Source organism: Pan troglodytes, chromosome 4, assembly GCF_028858775.2.
Source record: "Pan troglodytes isolate AG18354 chromosome 4, NHGRI_mPanTro3-v2.0_pri, whole genome shotgun sequence".
Taxonomy (NCBI): domain Eukaryota; kingdom Metazoa; phylum Chordata; class Mammalia; order Primates; family Hominidae; genus Pan; species Pan troglodytes.
The window spans coordinates 45163801-45185099 of record NC_072402.2 but is presented as its reverse complement, the minus strand read 5'-3'; the positions used below and the strand labels follow the sequence as shown (position 1 = coordinate 45185099).

The following is a 21299-nucleotide window of genomic DNA, read 5'->3' as shown; positions in this document are numbered from 1 at the left end:
TCAGCGCTCTGTGACTAGCTAAAGGTTTGTAAACACACCAATCAGCACTCTGTAAAAATGGACCAATCAGCACTCTGTAAAATGGACCAATTAGCACTCTGTAAAATGGACCAATCAGCAGGACGTTGGCAGGGCCAAATAAGGGAATAAAAGCTGGCCACCCGAGCCAGCAGCAGCAACCCGTTCGGGTCCCCTTCCAGGCTGTGGAAGGTTTGTTCTTTTGCTTTTCACAATAAATCTTGCTGCTGCTCCCTCTGGGTCCACACTACCTTTATGAGTTGTAACACTAACTGCGAAGGTCTGCGGCTTCGCTCCTGAAGTCAGTGAGACCACGAACCCACCGGGAGGAACAAACAACGCTGGATGCGCCACATTTAAGAGCTGTAACACTCACTGCGAAGGTCTGCAGCTTCACTCCTGAAGTCAAGCTAGACCACGAGCCCACCGGAAGGAAGAAACTCTGGACATATCTGAACATCTGAAGGAACAAACTCCGGACACACTACGTGTAAGAACTGTAACACTCACCACGAGGGTCTGCAGCTTCATTCTTGAAGTTAGCGAGACCAAGAATCCACCGTAAGGAACCAATTCCGGACACAGCATGATCTCAGCTCACTGCAACCTCCACTTCCCAGGTTCAAGTGATTCTCCTGCCTCAGCCTCCTGAGTAGCTGGGTTTACAGGTGCATACGATCATGCCTGACTAATTTTTGTGTTTTTGGTAGAGACGGGGTTTCACCATGTTGGCCAGGCTGGTTTTGAACTGCTGACCTCAGGTGATCCACCCGCTTTGGCCTATCCAAGTACTGGGATTATAGGCCTGAGCCACAGCAGCTGGCCCGCATCATATTTTATCATTTAAATAATATTTAATTAAATCGTACACACACATACATACATGTAGTAGCAAGTACAAGTGGGAATAACAGGTTTAGGTACAACACAACTATTGCTAACCACCCATCTCCACTATTGAGAGCAGAAGTAGTGTTCTCTAGAAACAGGCCTTCTAGGGTGCTGAGGGCATCATAAGATGCTTAAACTGAGCTTGTATGTTTCACAATTAGCTGATATTTTTTAAATGGTCTCTTATTAAGTAAATAACTATCAAATTTCATAAGATATGAATTTGAGGACTGAAACTGTATTAGAACGGCTTTGGTTTCTAATAACAAACTCAAATCAGCTTATGCATACAAGGGACTCTTGAATTAGAGAACTGAGAAGTTTAGGAGCTGACTTGGCTTCAGGGTTCCCTTTCAGTCTGTTTCTCTCATCTTCACTGCTTCTCACAGCATATTTAGTCTCATGCTGTCATGTTTAGACTTTCTCTGTGTAACTGCGGAAGATGCCTGGTGTCAGCTCCAGTACATAAGCACGTAGTGGGTTACAGGGAAGTGGCTGTCTTCCAGCAGCTTTCTATCATGTCTCTGGAAGCCTCTGATAGGTCTTGGTTTGGGTTATGTGTCCATCTTTGAACCTATCACCACATCAGATGAGGCAGCCTGGATCTCATATCCGCTAATGTGTGGGCAGAACACAATCCCGTCAGGACCTCATGGAGTGGAAGAAAGATAAGGTTTTTTTTTCTTTTTCTTTTTCTTTTTTTCTTTTTTTTTTTTTTTTGAGATGGAGTCTCACTCTGTTGCCCAGGCTGGAGTGCAGTGGTGCGATCTTGGCTCACTGCAATCTCTGCCTCCCGGGTTCACGCTATTCTCCTGCCTCAGCCTCCAGAGTAGCTGGGACTACAGGCGCCTGGCACCACGCCTGGCTAATTTTTTTGTATTTTTAGTAGAGGCGAGGTTTCACCATGTTAGCCAGGATGGTCTTGATCTGACCTCGTGATGCACCCACTTGACCTCCCAAAGTGCTGGGATTACAGGCATGAGCCACTGCGCTGGGCTGAAGAAGGGTGAGTTATAAATGAAAAGCTGCATGTGTGCTCTAATAGAAGCTAGACATGCAAAAACCGCAGATGCCTCCAGCATAGACCATGCCTTTGTTACCATAATATCAGGTATTCAGTCTAAGTCCTGCTCCTCATAGCACAGAAAACCAATCACTGAGACAATGAGTATTGCCAAGGAAGAAGGTTTTAATTGGGTGCTGCAGCTGAAGACATGGGAACTAGTCTCAAATTCATCTCCTGACTGACTATAATTAGGGGTTGATCTAGCAGGGAAGAAATGTAACTATGCATGGGAAAACAGGAACTCAACTTGAGAGGGGTAAGGAAGCAATCATGATGAATGAAGGGCCTGGTGTCTCATTGTCTGGATGCCACGATCTGGTGAGTTTCAGTTCTTTTTCTTCACGTACTTTTTGAGAGGCTTTTGAGGGTCCTTTCCTGAGGAAGGAACTCAGATAATACAAATGTAAGGTTCAAGCTTAAGACCAGAACTGTCTATGGGACTATTGAGTTGGTTTCACCTTAGCTATTCTTTAATTCCCTCCTAAGACCAAGCCCATGGAAGCAGCTTGCCCTTAAATATTGAATGGCTCAACTGCTAGTAGCACTTTATTCTTGCAAACATTTTCACAGACTGATAAGGTTTGGATGTTTTGTCTCTTCCAAATCTTATGATGAAATGTGATCCCCATTGTTGGAGGTGGGCTAGTGGGAGGTGTTTGGGTCATGGGGGCAGATTCCTCATGAATGGGTTAGTGCTGTCCTCACAATAATGAGGGAGTTCTCGCTCTGAGAGCTCTTGAGAGCTCTGGTTGTTTAAAAAAGTGTGGCACCTCCTCCACCTCCACCACTCACTCTCACCTTGTGACATGTCTGCTCCTGTTTTGCCTTCTGCTATGAGTAAAAGCTCCCTAAGGCCTCACTAGAAGCCAAGCAGATGCTGGTGCCATGTTTCCTGTACAGCCTGCAGAACGGTGAGCCAATTAAACCTCTTCTTTTTCCTCTCTCCTTTTTTTTTTGAGACGGAGTTTCACTCTTGTCGCCCAGGCTGGAGTGCAATGGTGCAATCTCAGCTCACTGCAACCTCCGCCTCCCAGGTTCAAGCGATTCACCTGCCTCAGCCTCCCAAGTAGCTGGGATTACAGGTGCCCGCCATCACGCCCAGCTAATTTTTGTATTTGTAGTAGAAATGGGGTTTCACCATTTTGGCCAGGCTGGTCTTGAACTCCTGACCTCAGGTGATCTGCCCACCTTGGCCTCCCAGAGTGCTGGGATTACAGGCATGAGCCACTGTGGCCGGCCCCCTTTTCTTTGCAAATTACCCAGTCTTTTTCCAGCGGTGACGACTTACCCAGGAGAACATGCCTCTCACAAAGGATCTCCTTCATCCCTTTCCAGAATAGGGGAAGAGGAAACACAAGAAGCAGTGCCTGATGCAGAGCCCCAATTCCTACTTCATGGGTGTAAATGCCCAGGATGGTACAAAATCACTACAGTCTTTAGCCATGCACTAACAGAAATTTTGTGTGTTGGCTGCTCCACTGTCCTCTGCCAGCCTACAGGAAGAAAAGCAAGGCTTACAGAAGGATGTTCCTTCAGGAGGAAGCAGCATTAAAAAGCACTCCGAATCAAGATGAGTGGAAAATCATCTCAATAAACACTTTTTTTTTTTTTTTTTTTTTGAGACTGAGTTTCACTCGTCGCCCAGGCTGGAGTGCAGTGGTGTGAGCTTGGCTCACTGCAACCTCCGCCTACCAGGTTCAAGCAATTCTCCTGCCTCAGCCTCCTGAGTATCTGGGATTACAGGCATGCGCCACTATGCCCGGCTAATTTTGGGGTTTCATCATGTTGGCCAGGCTGATCTTGAACTCCTGACCTCAGGTGATCTGCTCACCTCGACATCCTAAAGTGCTGAGGTTACAGGTGTGAGCCACTGTGCCTGGCCTCAATAAACACATTTTGGATAAAAAATAAATAAATTACCCAGTCTCTGGTATTTCTTTATAGCAATGCAAATGGACTAACATAGAGACATTATTTTATTGTGAGTGGTAAAGGCAGATTAAATGTCTTGCTTAGAATTACACAGCTGCTACTTGACTTCAAATTATACTATGAGACTACAGTAACCAAAACAGCATGGTACTGGTACCAAAACAGATATATAGACCAATGGAACAGAACAGAGGTCTCAGAAATAACACCACACATCTACAACCATCTGATCTTCGACAAACCTGACAAAAACAAGCAATGAGAAAAGGATTCCCTATTTAATAAATGGTGCTGGGAAAACTGGCTAGCCATATGGAGAAAACTGAAACTATACCCCTTCCTTATAGCTTATACAAAAACTAAGTCAAGATGGATTAAAGACTTAAACATAAAACCTAAAACCATAAAAACCCTAGAAGAAAACCTAGGCAGTATCATTCAGGACATAGGCATGGGCAAAGAGTTCATGACTAAAACACCAAAAACAATTGCAACAAAAGCCAAAATTGAGAAATGGGATCTAATCAAACTAAAGCGCTTCTGCACAGCAAAAGAAACTATCATCAGAGTGAACAGGCAACCTACAGAATGGGAGAAAATGTTTGCAATCTATCCATCTGACAAGGTCTAATATCCAGAATCTACAAGGAACTTAAACAAATTTACAAGAAAACAAAGAACCCCATCAAAAAGTGGGCAAAGGATATGCACAGACACCTCTCAAAAGAAGACATTTATGCAGTCAACAAACATATGAAAAAAAGCTCATCATCACTGGTCATTAGAGAAATGCAAATCAAAACCACAATAAGATACCATCTCATGGCACATGTATACCCGTTAGAATGGTAATCATTAAAAAGTCAGGAAACAACAGATGCTGGAGAGGATGTGGAGAGAAATAGGAATGCTTTCACCCTGTTGGTATGAGTGTAAACTAGTTCAACCATTGTGGAAGATAGTGTGGCGATTCCTTAAGGATCTAGAACCAGAAACACCATTTGACCCAGCAATCCCGTTACTGCGTATACACCCAAAGGATTATAAATCATTCTATAAAGACACATGCACATGCATGTTTATTGCAGCACTATTCACTATAGCAAAGACTTAGAACCAACCCGAATGCCCATGAATGATAGACTGGATAAAGAAAATGTGGCACATATACACCATGGAATACTATGCAGCCATAAAAAAGAATGATTCACGTTGTTTGCAGGGACATGGATGAAGCTGGAAACCAACGTTCTCAGCAAACTAACACGGGAACAGAAAACCAAACACTGCATATTCTCACTCATAAGTGGGAGTTGAACAATGAGAACACATGGACACAGGGAGGGGAACGTCACATACCGGGGCCTGTAGGGAGGTGGGGGAGAAGGGGAGGGAGAACATTAGGACAAATACCTAGTGCATGCAGGTCTTAAAACCTAGATGACAGGTTGATGGGTGCAGCAAACCACCATGGCACATGTATACCTATGTAACAAACCTGCATGCTCTGCACATGTATCCCAGAACTTAAAGTATAATTTAAAAAAAACTACGCAGCTGATTTCTGACAGAGCTGAGTTCATAACTGGGTTTCCTTCTGATGTTTCCCTCTTTTCTTCTCTTGTGTTGCCAGAACTGATATCAAAGGGAAGGAATACAAGAGAAATATTCAATTTCACTACTTCTTTGATAGTTTGATATGTTGTCCCTAGAAGGCCATGATAATGATATGTTGTCTCTAACTTTCAGGCTAATTATAGGTACAGATAATGGGTGGTTATTTGGACTATTTTAAAAAATAGAGACAGGTTCTCACTATGTTGCCCAGGCTGGTCTCGAACTCCATGGCTCAAGTGATCCTCCCGCCTTGGCTTCCCAAAGTGCTGGGATTACAGGTGTGAGCCACCACACCCAAACTTTTTTTTTTTTAATAGGTTCTCACTTTGTCACCCAGGCTGGGGTGCTGTGGTGTGATCATGGCTCACTGCAGCCTCGACCTCTTGAGCTCAAGCAATCTTCCCACCTCAGCCTACCAAGTAGTTGGGACTACAGGTGCTTGCCACCACACCCGGCTAATTTTAAAACTTTTTTCGTGGAGATAAGGTCTTGTGCTGCCCAGGCTGATCCTGGATTCCTGGGTTCCAGTGATCCTCCCACCTCGGCCTCCCCCAGTGTGGAGATTACAGGCATGAGCCATTGCACCCAGTCTATTTGTCCGATTGATTTATTGAGTTGTGGAGTTTGCTAAAGGAAACCGCACCTATGTTTTTGTTTCTAAGGCTAATATTTTCCCTTATGTTTGACAATACATTGATATGCTAAGACTCTGCAGTGAAGATAGTTTATTTTTTATTTTTTTTTGAGACGGAGTTTTGCTTTTGTTGCCCAGGCTGGAGTGCAATGGTGCGATCTCGGCTCACCGCAACCTCCGCCTCCCGGGTCCAAGCCATTCTCCTGCCTCAGCCTCCCGAGTAGCTGAAATTACAGACATGCGCCACCATGCCTGGCTAATTTTGTATTTTTAGTAGAGACGGGGTTTCTCCATGTTGGTCGGGCTGATCTCGAACTCCCGACCTCAGGTGATCTGCCCACCTCAGACTCCCAAAGTGCTGAGATTACAGGTGTGAGCCACCGTGCCCGGCCTAAAGGCAGTGTGGTATATTGGACATAATGTAAGATATACAGTCAAACTGTGTTTGAATCTCAGGTCAATTACTTGTATCCTTGGGTAAGTCGGGTAAGCTCCATGAGCCTCTGTGTCCTATTAAAAGAAGGGTGATATCACCATCTATCTACTATACATACTTCACAGGATTGTGGTGAATATAAAATGAGGTAATTGTAGGGAAAGCTTTCCGTTGGCCCTCTGAAGATTTGTTGAACAATAACTCATAGCCAGGCGTGGTGGCTCACACTTGTAATCCCAGCACTTTGGGAGGCCAAGGTGGGAGGATCACCTGAGGTCAGGAGTTTGAGACCAGCCTGGCCAACATAGTTAAACTCCTACAAAAATTAGCCAAGTGTGGTGGCACACACCTGTAGTCCCAGCCACTTGGGAGGCTGAAGCGGGAGGATTTATTGAACCCAGGAGGTGGCGGTTGCAGTGAGCTGAGATGGCGCCTCTGCCTAGGTGACAGAAAGAAAAGGAAAAAAAGAAAACTCATAAAAGGAGATTAATTGGAGAAAAGGCACATACATGTATTAATGTGCACATAGATTGATTACTTCCAAGCTCCCAATAGGGTGTGGAAGTTTATGTATCATCTTGATGTTCCGTAAAGAATGGGGTTTGGATAGTGGCAAAACAGGTTATGGGAGAGGGAGAAGAGGAGGCCTGGCGAAACCTCACAGGTAGCAACCTTCACGGAGAAGAGATGGTGAAGGTTTTTTTCAGATCTTTAAAACTGTCGGACTCTCAGTTAACTTGTTTTAGGTCAGAGAAGGGAAGGCCGTCAGAGAAAACCTAACTGTACTGATGTAGACTTTATTTTTATAGATGTAAATCTCCTCCACAACAAACAACCTTTCAGCTATTCTATTTCTAGCCCTTTTGAATAGACATGTTGAACTATGTCAAGGAAATAAATATGTTTTGGGGTGAAACATCTTGGTTTCCTTCATAATGTTTGTAAAAATACATTTGTAAAGTGTTTCGAAGGGCTCCATGAAATTTGCAAACTATAAGTTTTAAATAACTATGAGATTTTTTTTTTTTTTTTTTTTCATTTTAAGACAGGGTCTCACTCTGTTACCCAGGCTGGAGTGCAGTGTCATGATCATAGCTACCTGTAACCCCAAACTCCTGGGCTCAGGGGATCCTCCTACCTCAGCCTTTTGAGTAGCTAGGACTACAGGCATGCACCACTACACTTGGCTAAATTTTTTATTTTTATTTTTCATAGAGACTGGTTCTTGCTATGTTGCCTAGGCTGGTCTCAAACTTTTGGGCTCAAGAGATCCTCTGGCCTATGCCTCTCAAAATTCTGGCATTACAGGCGTGAGCTATCATGCTCAGTCACTATGATGTATTTCAAGAATGAGTATTAATTCAGGCATATTCTACTATGTATGACCAATTATGTGGTTTTTACTGCTGTTCACAGATGAGATAGCCGGTTTTCCTCCCCTTCCCTTCACATGGAAGACTGTGGCTGGGTGGGCCATCTGTCTAGTTCTGGCAATTTTTTGTGAATGGAAGTGATTTGCATCACGTCTGAGTCAAAGCACAGAGTTTCCAGTGTGAGACCCTCCAGAGCTTTCTTCTCCTTTCAGATATAGATATATGTGTGTGTGTGTATATATATATGTGTGTGTGTGTATATATATGTGTATATATGTATATGTATATATGTTTATGTATATATGTATATTAGATGTGTGTGTGTGTGTGTATATATATATGCCTGGTAATATTTGAAATGTTTTCTCTAACAACCTGGGTCCAAGAGTGACAAAATTATGAAGCAGATACCCTAGCCAACTCTCTCTGGACATGGCCATGAGAAAGAAAGAAAGTTTTGTTGTTCTAAGACATCAAGATTTGTTGTTCTAAGACATCAAGATTTGTTGTTCTAAGACATCAAGATTTGTTCCCTCAGCATAACCTAGCCTATCCTAATGAAACCACTGTGATTAGCTTGGCCATTTTGGACATGGATGTTTTGGTCTATGTCAGTGAAGGTATATGGAAATGTCTGTTTAGTAAAAGAGACATAAGAAGATAATCTTGGCAAGTAATAGTCTTATGACTTCCTGCGTGTTTTTCCTTAAGCAAAAGAATGTCACAGGTCAGGTGTAGTAGCTTACACCTGTAATCCCAGCACTTTGGGAACCCGGGAGGTGGAGCTTGCAGTGAGCCAAGATCATGCCACTGCCCTCCAGCCTGGGCGACAGAGCGAGACTCCGTCTCAAAAATAAAATAAAATAAAAGGACACATAAGTGGCAGATGAGTGGCAGAGATAAGGCCACTCTCTCTTCTTTTTTTTTTTTTTTGAGATGGAGTCTCACTGTGTCACCCAGGCGTGATATCGGCTCACTGCAATCTCCGCCTCCCGGGTTCAAACAATTCTCCTGCCTCAGCCTCTGGAGTAACTGGAATTACAGGCGCCCACCACCACGCCCAGCTAATTTTTGTATTTTTAGTAGAGACGGGATTTCACCATGTTGGCCAGGCTGGTCCCGAACTCCTGACCTCAGGTGCTCCGCCCGCCTCGGCCTCCCAAAGTGCTGGGATTACAGGCGTGAGCCACCGCGCCCGGCACACTCTCTGTTCTAAGTGGAACTGCTCACCTGGCTGCCCATCTGTCCCTCCCACTCTAGTCTCTGTGACTTGCCTTTTGCTCACACTAATTCCTCTACCTGGAACACTCTTTTCCCAACTTTGCATCTGGAAGTTCATATTCTAAAATATTGCCAGTGCTTCAAGACTGAGCTGAGATACTTTCTCTTTCATTTATTATTATTTTTTAAAAGCTCCTTTAGGCCGGGCGCGGTGGCTCACACCTGTAATCCCAGCATTTTGGGAGGCCGAGGCGGGCAGATCACCTGAGGTCGGGAGTTTGAGACCAGCCTGGCCAACACAGTAAAACCCCGTCTCTACTAAAAATACAAAAACTAGTCTGGTGTGGTGGCACACGTCTGTTATCCCAGCTACTCAGGAGGTTGAGGCAGGAGAATGGCTTGGACCCAGGAGGCGGATGTTGCAGTGAACCGGATATCACGCCATTGCACTCCAGCCTGGGCAACAGAGCAAGACTCCATCTCAAAAAAAAAAAAAAAAAAAACTAGGCTGGGCGCGGTGGCTCACGCCTGTAATCCCAGCACTTTGGGAGACCGAGGTGGGCGGATCACGAGGTCAGGAGATCGAGACCATCCTGGCTAACATGGTGAAACCCCATCTCTACTAAAAATACAAAAAAATTAGCTGGGCGTGGTGGCATGTGCCTGTAGTCCCAGCTACTAGGGAGGCTGAGGCAGGAGCATCACTTGAACCCAGGAGGCAGAGGTCACAGTGAGCCAAGATCACGCCACTGCACTCCAGCCTGGGTGACAGAGCAAGACTCCATCTCAAAAAAAAAAAAAAAAAAACTGCTTTAATTTCTCTTCTTCTCTAAGAAGTGGCTTCCCCCTATGCTGTATATACTTCAAAAACAATTTAAATCAGCCAGGTGTGGTGGCTCATGCCTGTAGTCCCAGCACTTTAGGAGGCTGAGGCTGGCAGTTCACCTGAGATCAGGAGTTCAAGACCAGCCTGGCCAACATGGCAAAACCCCGTCTCTACTAAAAGTACAAAAAAATTAGCCGGGCATGGCCTGTAATCCCAGCTACTCGGGAGGCTGAGGCAGGAGAATTGCTTGAACCCGGGAGGCAGAGGTTGCAATGAGCCAAGATTGCGCCACTCTACTCCAGCCTGGGCCACAGAGCGGGACTTCTGTCTTTAAAAATAATAATAATAATAATAACAATTTAAATATTTTGACCCCCTGAAGTTAAATCACTTTCTAACTTGTATTACTTCAATCGTGTGTGGGTCCCTCCACCTAGGTTTTATTCTCTCTGAGGGTGCCCCTCCATCTGATTCCTCTGCCCCTCCTTCTGGGACTTTGCACTTCTGTTACTTTAGCTAAGTAAATGAATAGTATTCAATGCTTCAGTACTATCCCTAAGTACTTAAGAGTTGAATTATGCTGCTAATGATATTAATGAGAAACTCACTTGCTTTCTGTGTTTATTTCTTCAAACGTGTTCCTTATAGTAGCAGTTTAACAAGGAAGTTTTCTTTACTCCTTTCCCCTAGACAAAGGGAAAAAATAACAGGAAACCAACCCACAGAAAACAATGAAGATGAATATCAAATATTTGTTCCTTTCTATATAAGAGGAGTTAGGCACAAAATTAGGTCATCATACTAACACTTGAAAGAATCAGAGTTTCTTTGAGTTTTAAGAATTTCCAGGAGAGAAATTTGGCTGTTTTTATTGAAGTGGAGTTGAAACATAGCTGCTTAACAGAAATTAGTAGATATTATTCCAAATATCCACAAGCGTCATCTAGAAGCTGCTTTCAAACTTATGATCCAGGAACTTGGTCTGATGCTGCAGGCAGTTAAGTTGCTTTCTTGTTGTGCTTACATAGACATTGTACACTGTAAAAAAATAAATAGAAGATGCTACTTATTAAGTACCGTCTATGTGTCACAAACACAGATGTTTTATACAGTTGTCACTGCAATATCTTAAATATTATCTTCATTTCATAGACAGGGAAACTAAGTTTCATAGATGTTTAAAACGTGCCCCAGGCCCGGTGCAGTGGCTCATGTCTTAATCCCAGCACTTTGGGAGGCTGAGGCAGGCAGGTCATGAGGTCAGGAGTTCGAGACCAGCCTGGCCAACATGGTGAAACCCTGTCTCCACTAAAAATACAAAAATTAGACAGGCGTAGGGGCACATGCCTGTAATGCCAGCTACTCAGGAGGCTGAGGCAGGACAATCACTTGAACCTGGGAGGCGGCGGTTGCAGTGAGTCGAGACTGTGCCAGTGCACTCCAGCCTGGGCGACAGAGCAAGACTCCATCTCAAACTGGAAAAAAAAAAAAGTGCCCCAAAGTATACAGCTAGCAAAAAATCAGGATTCAAAAACCCATGTCTTTCTGACCCCCACACCCATGCCATCATAGACTTATTTATTTAGGTACCTGCCTCCTACGCCGAACTGTGAGGTCCTTATGTCCACATCACTTACCCCAGTGCTTGGTGCATGAGTATCGAATACTATTGAATACCTTCCAGCTTCCCTTACCCCTTTCATCTTACCTCACTAAATCCTTTTTTTTTTTTTTTGAGACAGAGTCTCACTCTTATCGCCCAGGCTGAAGTGCAGTGGTGCAATCTTGGCTCACTACAACCTCTGCTGCCTGGGTTCAAGCAGTTCTTCTGCCTCAGCCTTCCAAATAACTGAGATTACAGGCGCCTGCCACCACGCCTGGCTAATTTTGTAGTTTTAGTAGAGATGAGGCTTCACCATCTTGGCCAGGCTGGTCTTGAACTCCTGACCTCGTGATCCACCCGCCTTGGCCTCCCAAAGTGCTGGGATTACAGACGTAAGCCACCTTGCCCAGCTACCTCACTAAATCTTACCTCACCAAATTTTATGTTTGTATTCACTCTGTACTTCCATTTATGTGAGACAATACATTGCCTTATTATTTAAACTACTTTAAACTTGTTTTTTGTAGCATTGAGCTGAAATCATCCTGATATAGGAAGCATAGGCAGCTACTAAATATCCATCGAATAATATTTATTTTGTGCCAGGAATAAGGCCATTTTACATACAACACTTGCAAGGTGGGTATTACCATCACTTCCATTTAATTTTCATTTAAAAACTTTTTTATTGGGGGTCTCATTATATTGCTCAGGCTGGAGTGCAGTGGCTATTCACAGGCACTATACCACTACTGATGATTGGCACAGGACATACCACTACTGATGACTGGCACAGGATATACCACTACTGATTAGCACGGGAGTTTTCAGCTGGTCCGTTTCCAACCTGGGCCAGTTCACCCCTCCTTAGGCAACCTAGTGGTCCCCACTCCCAGAACATCACCATATTGATGCAGAACTTAGTGAGGACACCCAATCAGCCTAGGCTCAAGCGATCCTCCTGCCTCACTCAGCCTTCCTAGTAGATGGGACTACCGGTACCCCCACATAGGCACCACTGGGCCTGGCATCACCTCCACTTTATAAATAAGGAAATTAAGCCTCAGAAGTTTAAGTTATTTATTTAAAGTGTCATAGAGCTGGTAAATACTGAATTTGGGAATCAAAGTAGAATCTTTTGATACCCTGGCTCCCTTACCCACTATACTGATGAAGGGAAGAAGGTGAAAGTGCTCACTCTGTGCTGTGATGCTTTTTTTTTTTTTTTTTTGAGTCAGGGTCTCACTCTGTTGCCCAGGCTCTGGAGTGCAGTGGCACCATCATGGCTTACCACAGCCTTGACCTCCCCAGGCTCAGGTTATCCTCCCACCTCAGCAGCCCTCGTGAGTAGCTGGGACCACAGGCACCCACCACCATGCCTGGCTAATTTTTTTGTAGAGGCCGGGTTCTGCCACGTTGCCCGGGTTGGTCTCCAACTCCTGGACTCAAGCAGTCTGCCCACTTTGGCCTCCCAAAGAGAAATTAAAGGAGGTTTTTTTTGTTTTTTTTTTTAATGTGTTTTGTTGTTGCTGTTGTTGTTGTTGTTGTTTTGAGAAGGAGTCTTGCTCTGTCACCCAGGCTGGAGTGCAGTGGCGTGATCTCGGCTCACTGTGACCTCTGCCTCCTGGGTTCAAGTGATTCTCCTGCCTCAGCCTCCCTAGTAGCTGGGACTATAGGCGCATGCCACCACGCCCAGCTAATTTTTTGTATTTTTAGTAGAGATGGGGTTTCACCATGTTAGCCAGCATGGTCTCGATCTCCTGACCTCGTGATCCGCCCACCTCGGTCTCCCAAAGTGCTGGGATTACAGGCATAAGCCACCAGGCCTGGCCCAGTTTTTTTGTTTGTTTGTTTGTTTTTGAGATGGGGTCTTGCTCTGTTGCCCAGGCTGGAGTGCAATGGCGTGATATCCGGTTCACTGCAACATCCGCCTCCTGGGTCCGAGCCATTCTCCTGCCTCAGCCTCCTGAGTAGCTGGGATAACAGATGTGTGCCACGACACCAAGCTAGTTTTTGTATTTTTAGTAGAGACGGGGTTTTACTGTGTTGGCCAGGCTGGTCTCAAACTCCTGACCTCAGGTGATCTGCCTGCCTCGGCCTCCCAAAATGCTGGGATTACAGGTGTGAACCACCACTCTCGGCCTAAAGGAGCTTTAAAAAAATAATAATAAATGAAAGAGAAAGTATCTCAGCTCAGTCTTGAAGCACTGGCAATATTTTAGAATATGAACTTCCAGATGCAAAGTTGGGAAGAGAATGTTCCAGGTAGAGGAATTAGTGTGGGCAAAAGGCAAGTCGCAAAAGGCAAGTCACAGAGACTAGAGTGGGAGGGACAGATGGGCAGCCAGGTGAGCAGTTCCACTTAGAACAGAGAGTGTGCTGGGCACGGTGGCTCACGCCTGTAATCCCAGCACTTTGGGAGGCCGAGGCGGGCGGAGCACCTGAGGTCAGGAGTTCGGGACCAGCCTGGCCAACATGGTGAAATCCCGTCTCTACTAAAAATACAAAAATTAGCTGGGCGTGGTGGTGGGCGCCTGTAATTCCAGTTACTCCAGAGGCTGAGGCAGGAGAATTGTTTGAACCCGGGAGGCGGAGGTTGCAGTGAGCCGAGATCGCGCCTGGGTGACAGAGCGAGACTCCATCTCAAAAAAAAAAAAAAAAAAAAAGAGAAGAGAGAGTGGCCTTATCTCTGCCACTCGTCTGCCACTTATCTGTCCTTTTATTTTATTTATTTATTTTTTTGAGATGGAGTTTCGCTCTGTCACCCAGGCTGGAGGGCAGTGGCGCGATCTCGGCTCACTGCAAGCTCCACCTCCCAGGTTCACGCCATTCTCCTGCCTCAGCGTCCCGAGGAGCTGGGACTACAGGCGCTTGCCACCATGCCCGGCTAATTTTTTTATATTTTTAGTAGAGACGGGGTTTCACCGTGTTAGCCAGGATGGTCTTGGTCTCATGACCTCGAGATCTCTCCGCCTTGGCATTCCAAAGTGCTGGGATTACCAGGCGTGAGCCACCACACCCGGCCTTTTCATTTTATTTTTAATTTTTATGAGTGTATGCCTCATCTTCTAGACGAGTGGTCCCCAACCTTTTTGGCCTAGGAATCGGTTTCGTGGAAGATAATTCTTCCATGGATCAGGGCAGAGGGGGATGGTTTCAGGATGATTCCAGTGCATTACATTTATTGTGCACTTTATTCATATTATTATTACATTGTTATATTTAGTGAAATAATTATTTAATTCACGATAATATAGAATCAGTGAGAGCCCTGAGCTTATTTTCCTACAACTAGATGGTCCCAAATGGGGGTGATGGGAGAAAGTGACATATCAGGCATTAGATAATCAGAAGAAGCTGCAACCTAGATCCTTTGCATCCCCAGTTCACCATAGGGTTCATGATTCTATGAGAATCTAATGCTGCTGCTGATCTGACAGGAGGCGGAGCTCAGATGGTAAGCTCAGAGGCATGGGGAGCGACTGTAAATACAGATGAAGCCTAACACACTCGCCAGCCACTTACATCCTGCTGTATAGCCCGGTTCCTGAATTAGCTATTTCCACTGTGCCAGTCCATGGCAGGAGGTGAGAGGCTCGATTCCTAAGAGGCCATGGTCCGTGGCCTGGGAGTTGGGGACCCCTGTCCTAGACTATGTGAAGGAAGAGTGCTGTACAAAAACATATGCTTTAAGCCAGTTGTGATGGCTCACACCTCTAATCCCAGTGCTTTGGGAGACTAAGGAGAGAGGACTGCTTGAGCCCAGGAGTTTGAGACCAGCCTGGGCAACTTAGGGAGACCTCATCTCTACAAAACATTTTAAAACTTAGCTGGACAGGGTGAGATGGGAGGATTGCTTGAGCTTAGGATTTCAAGGTTGCAGTGAGCTATGATTGTGGCACTGCACTCCAGCCTGGGCAACTGAGCAAGACTCTGTCTTAAAAAACAAAAAAACAAAAAGTATGCTTTGATTTCTTTCTGTATCATCTACTGTCCTTAGTAAATAAAAAAGTAACACATCTATTATGGAGGGGAGGGCATTGGTTGACTCATTAAAGGCAAAATAGAAAGAACATATATCACAAGAAGGAAAATTATGTCATGAAAAGTCAATATTTTAATGATTTAGAGTCTGTTCCAACTTCTTTTACTCACACTTACAATTTTTTTTTTGAGACAGTCTCACTCTGTTGCCCAGGCTGGAGTGCAGGGGTGCGATCTCGGCTCACTGCAGCCTCCGCCTCCTGGGCTCAAGCGATTCTTCTGCCTCAGCCTCCTGAGTAGCTGGGACTACAGGCACGCACCACCACGCCTGACTAATTTTTGTATTTTTAGTAGAGACGGGGTTTCACCATGTTAGCCAGGATGGTCTCAATCTCCTGACCTCGTGATCCGCCTGCCTTGGCCTCCCAAAGTGCTGGGATTACAGGCGTGAGCCACCATGCCCGGCCTACACTTAAAAATTTTTAAAAATTCCCCTGATAGTATTAAATAGTATTGATGCTAATAGTTGATAGTATTAGAAAATAACCATAATGCAACAACCAATGCAATGATGGATCAGCAATGGACACTGAAAGCTTTCATTGGATGAAAGGTTGTTGGGGAATAAGAGAGTCACACAGAATCAAAGCACGGCTCCATGGAATACTTACAAATTACAAAGAGAAAAGAGAGATCTGGAGAGTACACCCTGAACCAAGCATTCAAACTTATCATCACCCATCCTGGGACAATTTGATAGTGATAGCCTCCTGATGTAATGCTCTATGAGGTCCACAACATCACCTGTGTAGTATTTTTGCCAAAATGTTTCCTTTAAATCTAATAATGAGGAAGGAAAATACAAATCCTGGTTGTGAGACATGCAACAGGACAACTGGACCAGATTCTTTAAAAATGGCAGTGTCATGAAAGACAAAAATGGCAATGGAACTGTTCAAGATTTAAGGAGACTTACATTTTGGGAGGTTGAGGTGGGCAGATCACTTGACGTCAGGAGTTTGGGACTAGCCATGAGGTCAGGCCAACATGGTAAAACCCTGTCTCTACTAAAAATACAAAAATTAGCCGGACCTGGTGGCAGGTGCCTGTAGTCCCAGCTCCTCAGGGGGCTGAGGTGCAAGAATTGCTTGAACCTGGGAGACAGGGGTTGCAGTGAGATGAGATTGTGCCACTGCATCCCAGCCTGGGTGACAGAGCAAGACCCAGTCTCAAAAAAAGAAAAAACGAAGGCATGATGGTGAGATGTGAGGATGATCCTTGATTGGTTCCTGGATTTTAAAAAAGAACACATATATATATGTATAGAAGATATAGAAGATATTTTTGGAACAATTAGAACAATGTAAATATAATCTATATTAATGTTTGCTTGGAGATGTGTTCATGATATGGTAGTTGTACAGAAGTATGTCTTGATTCTTAGGAGATACATGCTGAAGTATTTAGGGTAAGGTATTATTATACCTAAAAGTTAATTTTAGAAAGCTGAACAAAAAAGTATAAATGTTAGAGTATAAATGGTTGGGCAAAAAAAGTATACCATGGGCCAGGAGCGGTGGCTCACGCCTGTAATCCCAGCACTTTGCGAGGCCGAGGTGGGTAGATTGCTTGAGCCCAGGAGTTCAAGACCAGCTTGGGCAACATGGCAAAACCCTGTCTCTACCAAAAATACAAAAATTAGCCAATATCATAACCCGGTCTCAAAATAAATAATAAAAATGTAAAAAATAAAACATTTTATACCATGTATACTTTTTATGTATATGTGTGAGAGAAAAAACAAATGTGGGCAGTGTTAACGATTGGTGAATTTAGGTGAAGGATATAATTCATTGTACTATTTCTCAACTTTTGTTTGTTTGTTCGTTTCTTTTTGAGACATTGTCTTGCTCTGTTGCCCAGGGAGGAGTGCAGTGGCACAATTGCAGCTCACTGCTGCCTCTGTCTCGGGCGATCAAGCGATCCTCCCACCTCAGTTTTTGAGTAGCTGGGACTATAGGGATGTGACACCAGGCCCAGCTAATTTTTAAAAACTTCTTGAAGAGATGGGGTCTCCCTATATTGCCCAGGCTGATCTCAAATTTCTTGGCTCAAGCAATCTTCCCGTCTCGGCCTCCCAAAGTGTTGGGATTACAGGTGTGAGCCACCATGCCCAGTCAACATTTCTATGGGTTTGAAATTTTCAACATAGTATAAGTTAGGGAAAAAATTAAAATATGGCCAGGCATGATGGCTCATGCCTGTAATCCCAGCACTTTGGGAGGCTGAGGCAGGTAGGTCATTTGAGGTCAGGAGTTTGAGACCAGCCTGGCCAACATGGTGAAACCCCATCTCTACTAAAAATACAAAAAATTAGCCAGGTGTGGTGGCTGGCATTTGTAATCCCAGCTACTAGGGAGGCTGAGGCAGGAGAATCGCTTGAACCTGGGAGGTGGAGGTTTCAGTGAGCCGAGATTGTGCCACTGCACTCCAGTCTGGGCAACAGAGTGAGACCTTGTCTCAAAAATAAATAAATAAAATAAAATAAAATTTTTTTTCCTAATTGTTGGAAATAATACATGCCTATTCATTGAGAAATTTTAGAAAATACAGAAAAAGCATTTTAAAACATCATGCGATTATGGTAGAGCTTCTCCTACCATGTCTCATTCCACCCCTGGCACTGTCACCAGACCTCTCAGGCACAAAGGCCAATCTTTCTAATTAAGATACATGTAGGAAGATGAATAGGAGTCGTCTGCATTTCTCCAGATCCTATCAACTGGGTTTCAGATCACCCAGACTCTCTTTCTCAAGTTTAGTCCTTTCTATTCAGAAGCCACAAACTTTAAAGATAAAATGCTCAAGCGTTACAAAACATTATTCTAAAAACAGGAAAATACTTAGGTTAACATGCAGAATTTCACAACATTCCAAACATAATTCATCACCCTTCAAAGCCTTCCTGTTGCAGTTAGAAGAAAACAGACAGTTGGCTGGGTGCGGTGGCTCATGCCTATAATCCCAGCACTTTGGGATGCAGAGGTGGGAGAATTGCTCGAGCCCAAGAGTTCAAGACCAGCCTGGGCAACAAAGTGAGACCCGTCTCTACAAAATAAATAAATAAATAAAATAAAAAGTTTGCCGGATGCGGTGGCGTGCACCTGTAGTTCCAGCTACTCAGGAGGCTGAGCAGAGGGGATCACTTGAGCCCAGGAGATTGAGGCTGCAGTGAGCCATGACTGTGCCACTGTACCGCAGCCCAGGGGAAAGTGAGACCCTGCCTCAAAACAAAGAGAAAGAAAAAGAAACCCAGACACTTTATGGCACAGCATCCAAGATCTGACCTCTGCCTTCCTTGCGTTTCATCTCCCCCATGCTCCCCTTCCTCTTCCTTCCTTTGCTTTGAATGTCCAAAGTGGTCCTAGATTCTAGCCCTAGAATGTTCTTGTCACAGATCTTTGCATGGCTGGTTCCTTCTCACTAAAAGTCTTGGCTCAAATGTCACCTCTTCAGAGCAGCCACCTGTGACCACTCTACAAGGCAGCTGTTCCTCCACCTGCCTCTCCTAGCCTTCTCTGTCCCCTTAGCTGGTTTAGTTTCTCCAAGTCATTTATCATTATCTTGTTTATTTTCAGTTTCATCATCTTTGTTGTATTTCCTCTCCTAACTATTTCCTCCCTAAACTTCCATAAAGGACCTTGTCTGTCTTGAGGCCACTGTTATTTCCAGGGCTTAGAACAGGGTCTGGTATACAGCAGGTACTGAGGTAAATATTTCTTGACTGAATAAATATTCCTTTTCACATACAATTCTCATATGTCCCACTTACGCTGTACCCTGTGTCAGCCAACAACAACATTTCAGGAACTGTAGTGAGTTTTTGCTTGTAGGCTCCTTGAGTTTATCCTAAAGAAACTCCAAGTAAAATCAGAAAAGCTGCCATATGGGGCCAGGTGCAGTGGCTCACGCCTGTAATCCCAGCACTTTGGGAGGCCGAGGAGGGCAGATCACTTGAGGTCAGGAGTTCAAGACCAACCTGGGTAACATGGTGAAACCCCATCTCTACTAAAAATACAACAATTAGCCAGGCGTGGTGGTGCGCGTCTGTAATCCCAGCTACTTGGGAGGCTGAGGTGGGAGAATCGCTTGAACCCAGCAGGTGGAGGTTGCAGTGAGCCGAAACTGTGCCACTGCACTCCAGCCTGGGCGACAGAGTGAGACTCCGACACTCTGTCTCAAACAAAAACAAAACAAAAACAAAAAAACAAGAAAAGCTGCTATTTGGAAACCCCTGTATCGAATAAAAGGAGTCCCGTACCTCAAAACCAAAGAATAACAAGAGAAATTTGTGATCTGCTTAAAGTGTATTGGTTTCACACTGACCCAGTTCAAGAGATTTTTCTAGAGTTAGGATTCCTTATGCTAAATTACGAGATAATTATTATTACCGTTTTCAGTTTGGGGACACAGGAGGTAAAGAGCCCCATGAAGTTAAAAGTAGGTAAGCGAAGACAATATTTGGTTAATGTTTACTATTTCCTCTTTCCTTTTTTGAGCTTAAAAGATTCAGGAAGGCTAGTTCCTGAAAAAGCCTGCAAGGCCAGTTTTCCACTGCAATAGATGACTGATACAATTAAAAAAAAAATCAGTCCCAAATCTCTTTCTCTGTATTAGCTTATAATTGTGCCAATATTCTGTCCCACACCAAACCCATTTACTCTCTCTTTAGATGCTGATCTCAACTTACTCTGATCCTATGAATGTATTTTCTGCTGGTATTTGAAAAATGTTATTCACAAAACAAAAATCCTAGATGTGGATCTCCAACTGTTTTCTAAGACTGTCTCTAAACCCTATTCTTAGCAAATTTTGGCCGGGTGTGGTGGCTAACACCCGTAATCCCAGCACTTTGGGAGGCCGAGATGGGAGGACTGCTTGAGCCCAAGAATTTGAGACCAGCCTGGGCAACATTGAGAGACCTCATTTCTGTTTATTTATTTGTATTTATATTTATATATTTTTTAAGACAGAGTCTCGCTCTGTCACCCAGGCTGGAGTGCAGTGGCGCTATCTCGACTCACTGCAGTTTCCACCTCCTGGTTTCAAGCGATTCTCCTGCCCTAGCCTCCGAAGTAACTGGGATTACAGGTGCTTCCACCACGCTGGGCTAATGTTTTTTGTATTTTTAGTAGAGACGGGGTTTCACCATATTGGCCAAGCTGGTCTGGAACTCCTGACCTCAAGTGATCCACCCGCCTCGGCCTCCCAAAGTGCTGGGATTACAGGCGTGAGCCGCTGCACCCGGTCTGATCTCATCTTTATTTAAAAACAAAACAAAACAAAAATCAGCCAGTTGTGGGTGCGTGCCTGTAGTCTCAGCTACCCAGGAGGCTGAGGTGGGAAGATCGCTTGAGCCCAGGAGATAGAGGCTGCAGTGAGCCATGATCATGCTACTACACTCCAGCCTGGGTGACAGAGGTGACTCAAAATAATTTTTTAAAATTATGAAATACAAAATTCCTACAAAAATGTATATAAAACATATGTACAGCTTGATAAATTGTTGTAAGGCTAACAGCCGTGTAACTTGGACTCGGGAAGAAACAGAATATTGCCTATATTGCCTATAGACAAAAAGTAGTCCTAAAATATAGTAAAACTGTTCAGAACATTGGTTCAGGAATAAGATGACCCG

At 44.4% G+C, this 21299-nt stretch overlaps 1 protein-coding gene across 1 annotated transcript; it reads left to right on the top strand.

Annotated features, from left to right (window-relative positions):
- The first annotated feature begins 3120 nt into the window (after positions 1-3120).
- LOC107974712 (uncharacterized) lies at positions 3121-3547 on the top strand. Its single transcript, XM_054685065.1, has one exon. It carries the CDS (start codon positions 3195-3197, stop codon positions 3525-3527), a length of 333 nt encoding a protein of 110 aa, XP_054541040.1. The 5' UTR covers positions 3121-3194; the 3' UTR covers positions 3528-3547.
- The last annotated feature ends 17752 nt before the right edge of the window (positions 3548-21299 follow it).